This window comes from Lepeophtheirus salmonis, chromosome 14, assembly GCF_016086655.4.
Source record: "Lepeophtheirus salmonis chromosome 14, UVic_Lsal_1.4, whole genome shotgun sequence".
NCBI classification, from domain to species: Eukaryota; Metazoa; Arthropoda; class Copepoda; order Siphonostomatoida; family Caligidae; genus Lepeophtheirus; species Lepeophtheirus salmonis.
In genome coordinates this window covers 20,325,693-20,343,604 of record NC_052144.2, presented here as the reverse complement: position 1 = coordinate 20,343,604, position 17,912 = coordinate 20,325,693, and the positions used below count along the sequence as shown (strand labels likewise).

Genomic DNA, 17,912 nt, shown 5'->3' with positions numbered 1-17,912 from the left:
GAACCTTATATTATATTTGTATTCTTTAATTATTTTTCTTCCATTTCGCTTTATAAATTAATCTAGAAAGAGACACAGCAAATGGCACTTATAGGTAGCTAAAAGTCCTAATTTTTTTTCAATGAAATTAAATGAACAATCTTATATACAAGGCAAATGTGAACCATAATTTAAATGAAGGCACTAAAGAATATTATTAGCTAACATTACCGGGTATCTTTATGTATCTTAGGAATAAGATTATAAAGGCTATGTTTGAACAAAATTATTTATTTATTACGTATTTCCTATTTTTTGGATTTTTGTTCCAATTTGTTTTTGTGTTGATGTATTGAATATGAAAGTCACACTTCTATTGAACCTAGAGTAGAAGAGGTTTAAAAACAATTTAAAAACAAATCTATTTAGATTATGGATTGTGAATGGCATTTTGTAACACTCTTTGTGAAACAATAACAAAATGCTGATTTAAAAATAAAGTTTACATTTTTGATGTCCAATGGCAGATAAGAGATAAGTTAGCTGCCCCCCTCAAAATCTCATATTTGATCGTTATGAATGACCCTTTTGACTTATCCTTAAAAATTCATACCAGTAATTTCTAAAGCCTATTTTGTTGAAAAGGTATCTCTATTGTATGCCATTTGGCTTAGATGTTAGATCCAAAAATAATATGCCTTTGGCATAGAGTTTTATTCATAAGTTGATAATTATTCATTAAATTATTACCCTTGCTCAGACAAGTAGGGCTAATGGCGAAGAAAAGGGCTTGGAAAATAAAATAAAAAGAGTGCATTGACATTACAAAAAAACTCTTCAAAAATGTTGCATTACTATGAAATTGTGAATGAAATGATAATTTTTCCATCATGGAAAGGGAATCAATGTGAAAAGCAAGAAAGAAAGAAGAGGTTGAGAGAGACTCTCATTTCTAAAAAAAAAACAATACAAAAAAACCCCGAATTGTTGGTAACAAAATTTATATATACTATTACATGGTATTTTGTATAAGCATAATAGTATATTGTAAAAAATGATTTTGTGCGTCATTCACAGTTTGATAATGAGATTATTGAGGGTGAAAGTGTTTTATATATATCTTTTCTCAATATTATACAATAGTTGTTATAATAATGATAATTGTAATAGTAATTAATAATACTAATATCTAAAAATTTCTTCTCTCTCAAAAAAAAAAAATAAAAAAATAATAATAATCACAGTTTCAATCAGAAATATTTTTTTTTTGCTAAACAGATAAAATGTGTATGCAAATAATATTAGAAATATCATGAATATGTACTGTACAAGTTATTAATTGACGAAATATACTTTTTACATTTAATATATTATTATTATGTAATTGATTATAAAAACTGGGTCTTCCAAAAAAAAAATCTCTTGGAAATATGTATGTAATAATGAATTATAGGATCTAGTAGTAATAATAAGGATGATGATAAATAAATTGGGGCCAAAGAGCTTCTTTGTCTTTATGTTTTCAATACGAAAAAATCACTTTGAATGAAAGCACGAATAAAACAAATCTATGATGATAAAGATGAATAGAAATTTTAAACTGGTGCACCTTCGTGAGCGGATCCTATGGAGGATGATCGTGGATGCACAAGGACTACACTCACAGCGTCAGTTCCTGCTTTAACTACTCCAGCGGTAGGAGTATCAGGGGCAGTATGTTGATGGTGGTAATGAATAACAGAGGAGGATCGTCTTCGATGCTCATAACTCCGAGGCGTAATTCCCTCCGGATAGGTTGATAAACTACCTCCGAAAGTGTTTCGAATGTTCTTCTTTTTCCAGGCCCTCTGTATGAGCCGTGCACAATAGTCTTCTCTTTGTCGCCAAAGAGTGGAGCTTATAGGGTCATAGCCGGGTCTCTCAGACTGTGCCGTTACTTCTCCCAACTCTACAGTCTCTTCCACAGGATTTCCCTTCCGAGCAAAGAAATCCTTGGTGAGGGCATCCAATACATCCACGCAATAGCAGAGATCTTTTTTACATATAGGAATGTCCATACTCACAATCTTGTATTTGTTCGGCTTATGGATCTGAAAAAGTTAAGAATAGAGCTTTAATTACTAGATAATTATTATTAGGCTTCCTGACTAATAATGATTAAATATTAACGTGTTTGACAGAGTTTTTTCTTCTTTTCAATTGTTCAAATTTGTTTCAATCCAGAGGTGTAGAACCTGGTGTCTGCAAAAGCTTATTATGCCACCATTTCCATCCCGCCCCCCTCCCCCCCCTAAAAAAGAGTTATACTGTGTCCAATTGTAGTAATAATATGAAATTATTAAATTACATGGTTCTCCAACAACACGTAATGTTCTGAAAAGTTATCCTTTGATAAAAAAATTTCATGCCCCGAATTTTAACGTAAAATAAAAATTAATTCCTTATTCTTCAAAAAACTTATGTTTTCTAAAGTCTACAGTTTACATCTATTTTACATAGGGGAATATTGTATTTAACATCACAAAAAAAAAAAAAAAAAAAAACCTCTCTCCCATGTACAGAATAGTATATCCAAGATATCAAAGATGAAATTTATAAACGCTGCTCTTTATTCTTGAAACACTAATATTCGATAATGTCCAATTCCACTATTTTTTGTTTTAATTTTTAGGTTAACTCTTTAAAAAGGTAAATTATGTTAACCATTCTTAGAAAAAATCATAAAAAACTACAGGAATATAATTTTGTATAATAACTTTGATCGTATAATAGTCTCAGCTCTGGACACAATAAAAATTATTTTTGTAATATTTATAAGTATAATTATTCATATTTATATACCTGCAATGGAGGCTCTAAAACATCCAAGAAATCTGATAATGCGTTATATTTGAGGTATTGAGTTCCATTTGGGTCAAACTGTTGCCATATTTCATAATACATATCATAATCATCCCCTGTCAACCCTTCTTGGACGTCTTCTGTTGCTTGTGAATAATTTTCTAAAATAACAGCGATGTACATATTGATTATAATAAGGAATGATATAATCAAATACGTCAAAAGGAATGCAATGCCCATGGCCATGTTCCCGCAATTACCTAGTGAATATATGTTAAATAAAGATAAGTTTCAAACTAAAAATGAAAGGAGCTTTTCAATTGAAAGGTTGCGTGAGAAATATTTCCCAAAAAATTCCGTATTTCCATTTGTCTTACCCGCTACTCCAGTTTCCTCATTCTCGATTTCGCAGTCTTCCTCATTGATTATGCCGTTGAGTACTCCATCCCAACCAGCAGAGGTAGACATTTGAAATAACAAAATCATAGATTTTCCAAATGTTTCAAAGTTATATACGTCATCGAGTCCTCCTCTCTTCTTCACGTTCATGAAAAAAGACATTCCAAAAATTGCAAATATAAACATAACAAGAGTTAATAGGAGACAAATGTTGAATAAAGCCGGCATTGACATAGCCAGAGCAAATAATAAAGTCCGAATTCCCCTTGCACCTTTCACTAATCGCAATACTCGACCAATTTTTGCCACTCTCACAACACGCAGCAATGTTGGGGAAACAAAGTATTTTTCGATCAAATCACTCAGAACGATACCTGAAAATTCATCCGTTAAATTAATTCACTGGCTTTACTCCTTTTCATATATATATCTGCAGAGCTCGACAGCTTCGCTAGCCCGTGGCCAGTAAGAAATATTCCGGTTAATGCAGAGGGTCTGTGTCTTGCCTGTTTGGCTAAATAATACTTTACTTTAACTCATTTGGGCCGATGGGATGTTGAAAAATATCAGTATTCAAAGAAGTTTAAATATTAATTATCTACATAAATACTTTATTTTTTTGATAAGGACGCTCATGATGATTTAGAATCTAGATAATATCGTATTGTATTATATATATATATGAAGTATTTTTAACATTAATGTTTATAGCTTTATTCATTTTTTTTAATTTAAAAAAATGGCGCCCCTTCAATGCCTTAAAAAATACGAAACTAAAAAATTATTTTTGAGCATTTTTTTATATCTTGTTACATTGTATATCAGAGTAATCAGAGAATATGTGTACAAAATTTGATACTTAATAGTTAACTTTTTAATTAAAAAATATAATTTCAATGGAAGGAGGTGTTGTAATATTTAAAAATATTTTAGAGCCTCGACACTAATGGGTTAATCACTGCATATACACTGATTATTTTGGGTTCAAATCATAAGTTTGAAATTTGAAGAAAAACTTACTTTCTATTGAACATGAATAGCAATTTTTATATTACATGTTCAATTTTGAGTTTTACTTTTTATCAAGTATAAATTGTGTTTCACAGAAAATATATTAGTTTCTTTATACTTACAAAACTTACCATATAAAAAAAAATTACATCTATACTACCCTAAAAATGATGGAATATTTGTTTTTTTCTAGGGTAGAAATTTTTCACAGGGCTAGTATCTTATTATTTTTTTTTACTAGCTCTGTAGCTAATTTTAACAACCGTCTAGCTCTGCATATATGTTAAATAATATGTATTTAATTATGAGTACCTAAGATAGAGAGAATAACGACAACAAAGTCAAAAATATTCCATGGCTCACGGAAATAATAGAGTCTCAAAGCAAAAATTTTCAAAACACACTCTGTGGTGAAAATAACAATGAAACCTATATTAAGATTGTCTAGAGCAAAACTCCACATTTCACTCTGCCCATAATGATCAAGAGTCATTGTAAGCATATTAAGTCCAATGAATATCATGATGATCATATCAAACTTCTTATTTGTGACTATTCCAAATACCACAGCTTGAGGTTTCCACTTTTATAAATAAAAAATAATAATAATAATTGTAAAATGAGAAAAACTAAATAAGAAAGAATAATAAATATACCTTTGGTCTCGGTGTAGCCTTAACGGGCTTCTTATTACCCATTTTTTTCATAGCTGCATAGTACTTTTTCTGATCGTCTGTCATAAACATCTCCAAGGACCCTCCTGCTTAAAGAAGAAAGTACAATGAGATCCTTGAATATTATTATTTTAGGGAAGGAAGGAAATCACTTAAAGGAATTCATGGAGCTCTACCGAAGATTTTGTGTTCTTCGTAGATAATTCATTGAATCACAAAAACAAACACAAGTCGATGTATGCATGTATTGATTATTTACTTAATATGTGTTCACTAAGCATCCTATACAATTAATCTTTTACACAGAGATAAACAATTATTTATAAGGCTTTAATGAACTATGAAGAGTCTACAAAACAAACATAAAAGGGGTTTGTAAGAGAAGCTGCCCTAAGGTGCTCCCTCACTAGCATTTATGATAAAAATTATATTTATTTATTTACATACATACTTACATAATATGTGTAATTAATAGTAATTAATTATTTACTCAATTTTTAAGTGCATTCATGTTATTAATAAATATTTCAAAGTACTGTGAATAAAACGCTTATGATAACAAAATCAATTATGTTTATTTTATTTTTTGTACAGGTAAGTTAGGACTTTGTACAAGTTGGAATCATTTAAGTAGATGTAGTATTTTAAACTATTATTTGTTTAAAATCATTATTGTATTGTAATGATTGACTTTCCCTAAGATGATCGATGTATCAAGGGTTTATTTTTAAACTTTCTTTTAAAATTAAGGGAATGATTAATTAATGACCATTTCATGACATGTTAAATCAAGGGTTCTCAAACTTTTTACGGTACGTACCACCTCAGCCAGATCTATCTCCAACTAGATACCATCATAACAACCAGATATAATATACAATAACGGAGATTTCATCTAGTTTTACCCTTCTCAAAATACTGCGTAAGGAAGCTTGGGATACTGCTAGTGGTATGCCTACCACAGTTTAAGAACCATTGTGATAAAGTACTCAAGGAACTGCAGTCCTATCACTCATAATTATTTTATAATTACGTAATATTAATAGACAAATATGAAATGAAAGCATCAATAAATAGTTGATAATTAAAATGGCTGTTGTCAGAATTGTATAAGGTTTTTTTTTTGCAACAAAAAAATAGTACAACTCGTACAAACCCCTAAATATGTTCAATAGATATTGTGTGTTTAAAAAGTCTTTTAACAAAATTGTAAATAAAACATAACACCTTTTTGTTTGAATAAAAAAACAGAACTATTTAGCTTCAATACACTTTTTTTGTAGCTCACATAGAAAAAAAGTTACAAGTTGATGCTTTAACCCAGGCTGACAACAGAATTCCTGACATCATCGCACAGCTAGTGATTAGCTGCTTTACGGTCTTGAGACAGCAAAAAATTATTTAAAAAATCCAGGAATGTTAATAGTTGACTTGCACAGAAAAAATCCGTGTACTCCACCATCATGTAGAATTTGGTCGAATTAGCCGTCGTTAAGTCGTTGTGAGTCGTATATAGAGAAGTTTTTCTTATCTCAGAGGCACAAAAAACTCTGTTTCGAATGTGGTCTGTGTCTTTTGCATTTTACGAAATGTCATATGAATTTTTTCTTAGAGGAGAAGACAATTGATATTGTTTTGGTCATAAATCGTCAGAATAATCAGATCTAGGGTAGCTATTATACAATTTACCATATATGCAGATAAAATAACCCGCATCAGTAAGGATTATAGGTGTTGTAGCACAAAATTTCGCTTAATAAAGGATATAGATTAACAGCAACTTGGTGATCTTGCATATAGGAGTTCTCTAAGACAAAGTAGTATAACTTATTGGGTATTATCATTGTTTAAGTGTGAATGGCACAAAAATATGAATATTTGATTAAAAGAACAGAGATAAGATCTTAACACATTGGACTATTCTATATCTTGACAAATAGAATTCAGAAGCTACAAAATGCGCCATAGTTATATTGGATACCTGAAGACATCTATCAACAAAGGATAGATAAAATTAACAAAACTATATTTTAAAAATTTGTATTGATTTGTAACCTTCACAGGAGGTCATTATTGAAGCCAATTGTCATCATATTCACGATGAAGGATGCTTTATATATAAAGCTGAATGAAGTTTGAAAAATTAATCTGATAGTGAAGTGTTAAAAGACTTTTTAAACGTCCAATATATATGTTTATACTCATACCTACAACAAATGCATTCTTATGTTTACTTAAAGTTGTATCTTTGCGTGTAACTGTATTGTTTTAATGGTGACGTGTTCTGAATACAAAACAAAAAACCAAATAAATAAATCAATTATTATTCGAGAATGGTTGCAAATGTGACATTTAAATACGAAATACATTTAAGAACGGACTTGCAAATAGAAGTCATAAATATATTATGCACATACTATGTTTGTTAGAAAATACGTTTGTTATTTGTAAGAGTCCCATGATATAAATAAATTTGTATTTTAAGCGTACGATTATTGGAAATATCCTATTTCTATTATTCCACAAATGGATTTTGAGACTCATATCATTAGTCGAGCTCCATTATAGAGTGTTTTTTTAAGACTATCACTATGAGGGTTCACAAATAACCCAAAAATTACAAAACCGATTATGGTTGTTACTTAAATGTCTAAAGCGGGTTCCAAACTAGTTTTTAAAGATTTTGATAAAGTAATATATAAATGTCGATACCCAAAGAGACAATCTTTTACACCTATACTTAGTCATTTTGATTTATCAAGAGCTTCCACATGGTTATATATATTTTTTTTCGGGGGAGGTACTTGGTTTTTGGAATGAAAAAAAAAAAAAAAAATCCAAAATTTAAAATGTTTGAAAAAAAATTCACAAATCCATAACTATTCACCAAAAATTAAATTTAAAATATATTTAAATTCAAAAATTTAAAAGTTAAATTTTTGAAAAAAAAAAATCAAATATTAAAGTTTTTGATCTGCTTCATAACTTGTTCGAATGACCTTTAAAAAAAAAAAAAAATTACAACCATTTTTTGCGTAAAAAGCAAAAACTCCTGATTTCTTTTTTTTGAGGGGAAGGCTATAGCCCTTCCAGCCCACCCCTTGCAGGTGCTGGAGATATAATATATTTTTTTGAAGATTGTTGTGAGATGTATTTACTTCTAATAAGGCATTCAATAGGTTATTCACTTGTTTAAACAAGTTGTTTTAAAAAATGGATCGTGCTCAGAATAATTATCAGTGTCACCTATGTGATTCACATACAACTATATTTTTAATAGATAGTATTATGTTTCAAGACTTTGTATTATTTTCCAGAAGGAAATGCCACTCTCTGTCACTTTTCTTACAAATTAATACAGGTAAACACCGCTCATGACCTATGAGAACATATATCCATGAATATAATTGTATTTGTGAAAGAAAAAAAAATTTTTAAAACTCATGATGGCATTATAATGATCGCATTATAAGTAAAACCTATAATTATGTAACCTTTAGTTACCTATTAGACCTAAAAAGATGGCTCTCAATCAATGAATAAAATTGTTGAAATAAAAAAACATTTTTTTTATACAAACGAATTATGAATTTTAAAGAAAACATGATCTCTTTTCTTTTAACAAATAAAATCTTTATAGAAGTTCAAGCACAACCTTTTATTACAATCAGTTCCAAACCCTACTGTATATCTATAAAAATCTATTAAAACAAATACACTATATTGTAGGCTTATAAATCAAGCATCTGAATCTATTTTTTAGGAGTGTTCTGATGTAATTAAACTTTTTTCAACCAAAAGGAATTCCATGACTTAGTTAAAATATATGCAGGGTGTACTGAAATTAGTTAATCTTAAATATATTTGTCTCTAGCTTGTCAAGGTTTCGTGATATCAGTTCATCTTCTGCGTATTCATTGATACTGTACCGGTTGATCTCTTTAATTCATGAATATATTATTTCACCAACATGACCCTGATTGAGAACCAGGAGAATGAAATCGTTCAGTTTATTTTGACAGGAAACTCCATGAGAACGGTATATAAAAACAAAAGAAACAGAAAATTAATGTGGTCACCGAGACAATTTGAAGAATTTTTGGTAGGAGATCAGCTTTACTATGGCGTTTTAATATATCAACTACAGGCAGCCGTTAAATGAAGTAAATAAACACCAATTCTATGGAATATTGACATCAAACCTATCCGATTTTTTAAATAACTAGGGGTTACTCTTTGGGGTCCATTTTTGTTGCAAAAGCAAGTGCAAAGCCTCAAATTTATGAAGCCTAAAATGTTTGGTGGTTAAGGGATGGAGCAAATTTGTCATAAAGTTGTCCGTGGCGCCGTCATTTTGAATGAAATTTTTATATGTAACAGAAAATGTAAATAAAACTATATGTACGAAGTTTAAATGGCATAATTTCACAAGTAAATTACGGATTTTTTCAGATTACACCTAATTTTCGTACACCCTGTATACATATTTAAATTGTTCCTTAGCATCTTTTAACCTTTATAAACAATTTTGAATTCCCCTCTATCTACAAAACTACTATCTCAACTTTAACTATTTTCAAAACTTCGTATTTATAGTTTACAATTTAGGAATTTGAAAACATTTTTTAGTCGTGTATTATTATCAGTGTCTAAAACATGTGTATTTGTTTTTATAATGAAGTGTTTAAAAAAATATATTTATAAATATATGTTTGTAGGAGTATATTTCTCTGAGTTTAAATTAACTAATAAGTTGTTTTCTTTCATTTGTTGTGATACATAAATCCAGATAGCTATGTACTGCTCGAGCCTCAAGACTAAAGTCGGACTTGTGACTTGACTCAATTCAAACACGTCATTTGACTCGAATCACAAGTTTGCCAGTCGCAGTTGAGTTTTTGACTTCAGTCTTATCACTCGAGTACTCATCTCTTCATAGATTTATATTTTTACGACTAGTGTCAATCATTGAGTCGTTGTATTTTGTTAAATAAAAAAGTGTATATTTAAATGATTTGTGATCAATTTTGATTATTTAATATGTATGTTTTTTTTTAATTCTCCAAGCTGGGAAGTATAACTTACCGTCATCACAGTACAAAATATCAATGGAAAAAAATATAAATATAAGTACTAGAGAAGAAGATATCAAAAAATAAATATATTTAGGAAATTTGATTAAATATGATTTGCGTTCATGACACTAAGTAGCCTACAGTGATTCAAGATAAATTTACACTCTTACATTTTTATTAAAAATCATGTTCGCCCTTCTATATAAATCTCCCCTAATTTCGTCTTACCAATTCATCACCAAAATTACATTATACAAATTCATCCAGCACCACACTAAACTCAATTCGACATTTTTTTGCTGCTATTTTACTTATCTATAAACTCAAATTCAGACTGAATCTCAACAATCTAAGACAAAACACATTTTAATTTCGAATTTTATAAAATTAAATTAATTATTAATTTAACTTTAATTTTTTTTATCCGTCTCTATTCCTGTTTTACACCTCATAAGAACATTTTAATATTAGATTGTGGAAAAAGTAATTTTGTATTTCCTGCCTTTTTTTAAAACTGAGTATATCTTGTTGACCATTAGTCACATCGGATCATATGATAATCCCTTGCAAAAGTGTGAGTGTATACTACAAACGCTTTTAGGCCAGTATTGTGCTAAAACTGTTCAACCGTTAATTATCGTGCGCCATGTATGGAGGTCTCAAAGGAAGAAATTTATCCATATTTACATTTAACTACCTGAAAGGGGAAAACATATCGAAAGCGACCAAGAAAATTTGCGCTGTATACGGGGCCGATACTTTTTCGGTTCGTGTTGCACAACAGTGGTTGGAGCAATTCCCACTCCCCCGCTCAATTCTACCCGACTGTGAACAACTAGACTGTTTGAGGCTGGCGATCGAACGGAAGTGGCCAGCATTGGTAAATCGGAGACAACAAGGGATCATCAAGACAACACCAAACCATGCACATCATTGATTTCTCAGCCAGCAGCTTCAGGAGATCGTATGGGAAGTTTTTTTGCACCGGTCTCTACATTCTGGACCTGGTATCAAGTGACTACGACCTGTTCCTGTCTATAACCAACGCACTTGGGGGTACAAATTTGGTCACCGTAGAGTCCTCTGAAAATTTGTTGTCCGAGTGTTTTGCTAATAGAAGAAGGGTATTATCAAGTTAGATTCTCGTTGAAAACAAGTTATCAAACAGAACAGTGCATACTTGGCTTAAATCGGATGATTATAACACTTCTTATAAAGTACTGAAATAAAGCATAAATTACAAGATCACTTTTTTCCCAACCTATTATAACCACAAGCTTATTTTTACTTCGGATACATTAGGCAATACTAGTCATTTTGAAAAATACCAATACATTAACAATATTACAATTCATCTTTATTAATGAAACAATGTTTCTCTCCTGAGTATTTATAATATCATCAACTCTTTTTTCCTTCAATCCAAATGGATGTTTCATCAAGAAAATTCGGGCATTTCAATATGTGACCATGATATATAATTTGTATACTCCATGAGCTGGTACAATTTGATTGAATTCCGTGAAAAATCTGTCCTTTTACAAAAAAAGTTACTGAATGTCTTGAAAAAGTTTTTAAAAAGTAACTTTGATTTAAAGTAAGACCCATTATGTATGAATTAAAATATGTTACCGTTTGCACTATATTGTGAGTGCTCTCTCATTCATACACCCATACAACATGAAGAAAAAAAGGATTATAATATACGTGAATGCGTTTAGTTCAACTCAAATTAAGAAAGAATAAGAAGGATGTACTTTATACAAAATTTAAAAAAATGAATACCAATTTAGATGAGGTTTCGAAACGACCTAAATTACTCTCTGGTTTATTATGTTACTTGTTTTCTTCTTAATCTGGTATTATTATTTCATTATTCTTGAGGAGATAATTTGTTTTGTATTTGTAGAGGTTGTTTGTATCAAATAATCTTGTTAGACACAACAAAATGTACAAGTATTGAGTGAGTAGCTAAGTGTGAGTATACACATGAAAACCCCATTTACACATGGTTAGTATTTACCCAAGGATTTCTCATGACTCTGGGCAATGTCAGCTACATTCAATAGTATATAATAATTCTCAAGTTTGTAATTCATTAAATTTAATTAGTAATGAAAGCCCTTATTTTGTTGAGATTCAGCCCGAAGTAGAATATATATCTTTATCACTAAATATCTATTTTTATATGTAAAATAAAGAATGATTGTCAAATGAAGTTCAACTTAGGAATGTTTAATTTGAAGGATAAAGAAAATTGGAGAGAACGTTGATACAGAGGCGAAGATGGTCGAGAATAAAAGGAAAAGTTGTAAACTTTATATCATCGTAACCTAAATAACATATGCAATATATTTAAATCCGATTCCTTATCTCCTGGTTCTACTTCCAATAGAGTTAATGGAGAATCATTAAACTATTAATAAGTTAGGTAATTAAAATGTATGAATCATGTAGGGTCATTGATGGTTAAACAAGAAAAACAGATGTGAGACGTAAGAGTCAATACTTATCTTTTTCTTTTGTTCGTTAAAATTATCAATGATGACTCCAATGAATAGGTTCAGTGTGAAAAAGGATCCAAAAATGATGAAAAATACAAAATACCAGTACATGTAGAGATTTACTTCTCGTATAGGTTGTTGCCCGATCTGTAATATAGGTATACATAGGTACATATTAGTTGAATCAGCTCAGGGACCATTTGTACTCATATATATATATATATATGTTAAGTATACTAGTGTACACATAATATCTGTATACGTATATACCCTTGGAAAAAATATGTAATATATAAACACATAAATATTAGTAAATTAAGTTTGTAGAGTGGTTTTTTTGTAGGTCTATCACATTCATTCATACATTCATGCAAGGGATAGCACATGTAAAATGTGAAAAATATGTTAATAAAACTAACATAATAATATATTAATATTCAAATAAATAAACAAGTATGTAAAATGGAATTTCTAAGAGGGTCTAAGCAACAAAACAAAAGAAAAAAACTTATTTATACTCACTCCCGAAGAGTCCAATGCATCATATAAAACCCCGGTCCATCCCTTAAAGATAGCTACTTGAAATAAAGATAAATAAGCACTTCCGACATTGTCGAAATTATGTACGGAATTGACCCAATATTGATTCTCTAGTAGGCATGTTTCCTTGTCGGGTGTATAGGAGGCATTTAAACGATTCCCTTCAGCATCTTCACACTGAGGTAAGGATATACATATTAAACATAACAAATAAATAATTGAAAACGAAAATACTAAAGGAACATGCAAAAAAACAAACACAAATTAAATAAATGAACAAAGTATACTTTGCAGTCCATGCAAAAACATCTAACTAATAACTACAGAAGCTTGGGTGGATAAATTATAAAAGGTGCAAATCATAGAATATTTGCTCACATCTCTAGAGTCAATGGCATCGTTCATGATGGGTAGCCATCCCTTAAAAGTAGCTACTTGAAAGAGGGAAATATAGGCATGACCCACGTGATCAAATGTGATTCGACTATTGACCCATTCCGTATTGTTCTCTGCCAGACATGTTACCACGTCTGGAACGATCTCTGCACTTATTTTCTCACCCGTAACTATATCCACGCACTTATTTTTGAGTATTTGAAAGAAATAAGTAAGACATAAAAAATTGAAAAATTTAATGAAAATCAAAAAATTTGAGCTTTTTACATAATGATCACCTTGATCAATTGGCTTAAAAGAATAGTGTTTTTTTTTTAAACAATAAAAAATAATATGATTAATTATCTCTTTACCTTATAGTATTTTCCAGCAAACATTTGAACTCCCATAATTGCAAAAATGAGCCAAAATATTAGACACACAAGGAGTACATTGAAAATACTTGGGATGGCCTGAACTAAGGCATTGACAACCACCTTTTTTTCAAAAAAAAAAAAAAAAAGAGGAACATTTAATTATTTTAATGCATATAGTTTATCATTCTGAGGATAAGCCTCGAAGAAAGTTAGGGTTTTAGTAAAATGAAATGTATTGTATACATTATACACTGATTTAACATTTTAAGGCAGGTTAAAATAGTAATGTTAGTATTACCCTCATTCCTTGCATTCGTGACATTGCTCTTAAGGGCCTTAAAGCCCTAAGAGTCCTCATGGTTTTAAATGCCTGAATTCCACCAGCACCCAATAAAGAGGCTGTAAAGTTTATGAGTGATACCTGTGTCCATAACCAAAACAAAAAAGGAATTATTTAGTTGAATGTTATGAGAAACCCATTATTATGTGAATGTTAGCTAAATGTAACCCATGAACAATATCCGCTATTAGTTTATCGTAATGTCTTTGATTAATAAAACTCACTTTCATTCCCCCTATTCGAGATAATGCTCTGAGTGGTCTAAGGCCTCTCAAAGTACGGATCGTCTTAAAAATAGGAATGTTTCCTACCCCAAAAAAACTGGCAACCAAATTTAAGATTGAAAACTAAAAATGAAACGAATAATGTGCATGATTTCAAATTTTCCTTTACTTATTAAGAAAAAAAATTGTCTCAAAATAAATATGCAGTAATATTATTTTACCATAACGATGACAAAGTCCAACCAACACCACGCATTGGTAAAGTATTTAACAAAACCAAGAGCAAGCCATTTGACACACATTTCCAAGAAGAATATGACGGTAAATATCCTATCCATGTAATACAGAACATCTTGGAGTACGGGCCGACTTGGTAGATATACATCCTCAAGTGCCAATGCGAGAGAACTAATAAGGATCATGACAATGACAGCCGTTTCAAAATATTTATTTTCTATGAGACGAAAAGTTTTTATCCTTAAATTGCCCCAGCCTTGCCAGAAGGGGGAATCAGGATCGCCGGCAAGGAAGGGTAATCGAAGATAAAACTTATCGGGACAACATTCGGAGGGATATTCGTGCATAAGGATTTCTTGAGCGGTAGCGTCAAATATCTCTTTTTCCAATTTGGCTTCATAGTCTTCATCGTAGTCATAGTCCTCCTCATCCTCTTCGAAAGAGTCATCCAGAAGAACAACTCGATGCCCAGCCACTCCTCCGTTGGGTTGTTCTAGAATAATAGCCTCTTTGGGGTTAGATATGCTCACAACACTGCCTTTGTGACTCCCTGTATTAAAATTTCGATTTTTATGACTACGATAAGAGGTCTCTGAGGTGTTGTCTTCAAAGCTAAAGTCATCAAAGTTCTTTAGTTTTATGAGGGAATGATGTCGAATGGCTGTTTGCCATTTGTCTATATCACCTAAAAGTAAAAAATCTTGCATAGAGTGAAAGTAAGTTTGTTATGAAACTTAGAAATCTTCACCATTTTCGCCTTGAATGGCTATATCCATTCCATCACCAATTTTAACATCATAACTGACAATATGCTGATCTTTTTTGAGCGTTCGATGCTCTTGATTAATCTCAGTGCTTGCTCTGTTTTGTCTCATAAGGGCCTCTGCAATATATATGTATAAGTATTTAATTATTATTCGGGAGATACGAGTATATATATGATATGGAACTGCTCTGAGAGGGTTTTCTCTTACAAAACACATTACATCCAAATATGTACAAATACATTTCTTTATATTCCGGTCGCATTTTTAACTCCCCCTCTTTTTTACAAGATATAATTTACGCCTATATGTATGTGTGTGTGTGTGTATCTTGAGTACTTCCTTCCCCCATACTCTGAATTGCAAAGAACCCTTTTGTAATAGTTGTATGTATGTATTATGTCAAAGGACTTGCTCTGGTATTTAAAACACCATTAGCACCACATCCTATATACACAAATTTACCTCTCCTAGCATTGAATATTTGTCGAAAGCAGAGAATAATTTTATCCTTAACATATTTGAGACCTCTTGATATGATCTTTTGTAGAAAGACACGGAGCCTTCGGAGTCGATTAAATGCCTCGCTTAATTTATTAGTGTCCTCATCATTTCCTCCTGCAGCCGAGAGATTTGAAGCACCAAAGCTTGAAAGTAAAAGAGCTAAAAAAAGATTCAGAACCACGAGATTCCCAATCACAACCGTCGCTAGGAAGAAAGGAACGCAGACTTTTGAGGCTATCCACATACAGTCCCACATGGACTCGATCCATTCACCACAAAGGACTCTAAACACAATCATGAAGCTGTGCATAAAGTCCACAAAGTTCCAACGGGGAAGGGATTTGTTAGGGAATCGGTCAATGTTGTCTGAAAATAAAATGAAAGATTTGATAAGTTAACTACAGAGTAGTTAATGCCCAGTTAAGGCTCAAATGTCAATAAAAAGTCGAGTTATTTCAACCATGTAGTATGTAGTAATAAAATAAGGCAATAAATGCCCGTTTTTCATATCCTTAGATATATTTATTTCAAGGACTCCCACTTAAAAATATGTATATCTCATTTTTTTATGACTTTAAAATTATTTTAATTAAGTATTATGGCTCTAGAAATGAAGTTATTTGAATTTTGTCTCTTCCTCTTCAATGGCATCTAATATGATAGTCCGTATAATGTACATAAATACTCGTAGATGGCACACACTGATAATTATCAATATTTAATACAAATCTAAATTAAATTAGGGAAAGTGTCTGTATACATACTCGTGTGTTAAGGATCTAGATTATATTATTATTGCAACGGAATAGAGGACACGAATAAATAGGATTAGGCTTGAAGGAGGACGGACAAGACGGACTCCATTAATATAATGATGTCATATTCTCGAGTATTATATTGTACATATTATAAATGTACATAAATCTACCCTTACGCACACATTTTATTAATATTAAACAATATATTTCATAAGATGTCAAATATTTGAGTTACAAAATGGCTTATGTGGGCTTGATTATAAGTATTATGTATGTATGTTAGTACATTTGCTTATAATTCATATCTCATTATTTTTAGTCGGTTTGACATGACCATTTAATAAAAATGAATGATTTATTTGTATTATTCACCAATTAAGCACTTTTTTTTCTTGAGGATAGAACACGTCAAATGAATTGATAATTGTTGGGTGTATTATATAATATAATAATTCGTTGCTCCTTTGTACGCCTCTTAATTAATTTACTAAACTTCGATTAAAAATTGCAAAATCTTCAAAAAAATCTTAAGCAATTCATTAACAAGATAAATAATGAATTAAAAATTATCAGATTTTATTGTTCAGAAGCATAGTCATTGTTTTTAGATTTAAAGGAATAATAAATATTTTAATAAATCTCTGGGTATATAATATCCCTGTGTGATAAAGGAGGGTTAAATACATTCAATTTGTGTTCATTTAAAAAATGTGATGCCTTCATTTATTTTTGATGTATTTTGTACTTTTGGACAAAACATCCTGTTTGACATATAAAAGTAATTGGCAAATATGTGGATTCTCAGTCCTTTCTTACCCACGTAGCTCTTCCCAAATAGTTGCATTCCCATTACGGCGAATATAAAGATAATGATACATAAAACCAGAGTCAAGTTTCCAAGTGCGCCCACAGTTTTTCCCATAATGGATATGAGCAAGTTCAGTGTGGGCCATGACTTGGCTAATTTAAAAACACGAAGTAATCTAAAGGTACGTAGGACGGTAAGGCCAGAGACATTTACTAATCCCAATTCAATAAGTGATAGAGATACTATTATGAAATCAAAGATATTCCAACCCTCGAGGAAATAGTATTTGGGACTCATTGCCATTAGTTTGATACAAGACTCTATTGCAAACGTTGCTGTAAAAAACTAAAAGAGAAGAAATAAATTATAATTATAATATATAATAAAATGTATTAAAGACAATTGAAAAGGTTTTTAAAAATTTCATGCACAAAGTCCTTTAAAAAATATAATAAATTTATTAACGTATAAATATATACATATATAATAAATAGAATATCAG

At 30.7% G+C, this 17,912-nt stretch overlaps 1 protein-coding gene across 13 annotated transcripts in view; it reads right to left on the bottom strand.

The window, feature by feature from the left end:
• Positions 1–656: 656 nt before the first annotated feature.
• para (sodium voltage-gated channel paralytic) overlaps positions 657–17,912 on the bottom strand; it is a 156,926-nt gene continuing 139,670 nt past the window's right edge. For 3 of the 13 annotated variants that reach the window (XM_040724503.2, XM_071893592.1, XM_071893591.1), the window contains 15 exons: positions 17,419–17,755; positions 15,806–16,210; positions 15,325–15,459; positions 14,561–15,261; positions 14,340–14,462; positions 14,074–14,196; positions 13,773–13,895; positions 13,402–13,602; positions 13,006–13,200; positions 12,489–12,630; positions 4,887–4,990; positions 4,543–4,813; positions 3,198–3,593; positions 2,821–3,080; positions 657–2,069 (listed from right to left, as the gene is read on the bottom strand). In XM_040724503.2, the coding sequence (XP_040580437.1) occupies positions 1,575–2,069; positions 2,821–3,080; positions 3,198–3,593; positions 4,543–4,813; positions 4,887–4,990; positions 12,489–12,630; positions 13,006–13,200; positions 13,402–13,602; positions 13,773–13,895; positions 14,074–14,196; positions 14,340–14,462; positions 14,561–15,261; positions 15,325–15,459; positions 15,806–16,210; positions 17,419–17,755 (4,011 nt within the window). In that variant the 3' untranslated portion in view covers positions 657–1,574. The remainder of the gene's footprint in view (positions 2,070–2,820; positions 3,081–3,197; positions 3,594–4,542; positions 4,814–4,886; positions 4,991–12,488; positions 12,631–13,005; positions 13,201–13,401; positions 13,603–13,772; positions 13,896–14,073; positions 14,197–14,339; positions 14,463–14,560; positions 15,262–15,324; positions 15,460–15,805; positions 16,211–17,418; positions 17,756–17,912) is intronic. The other 10 variants (XM_071893599.1, XM_071893601.1, XM_071893600.1 and 7 more) reach the window with 7 other exon arrangements.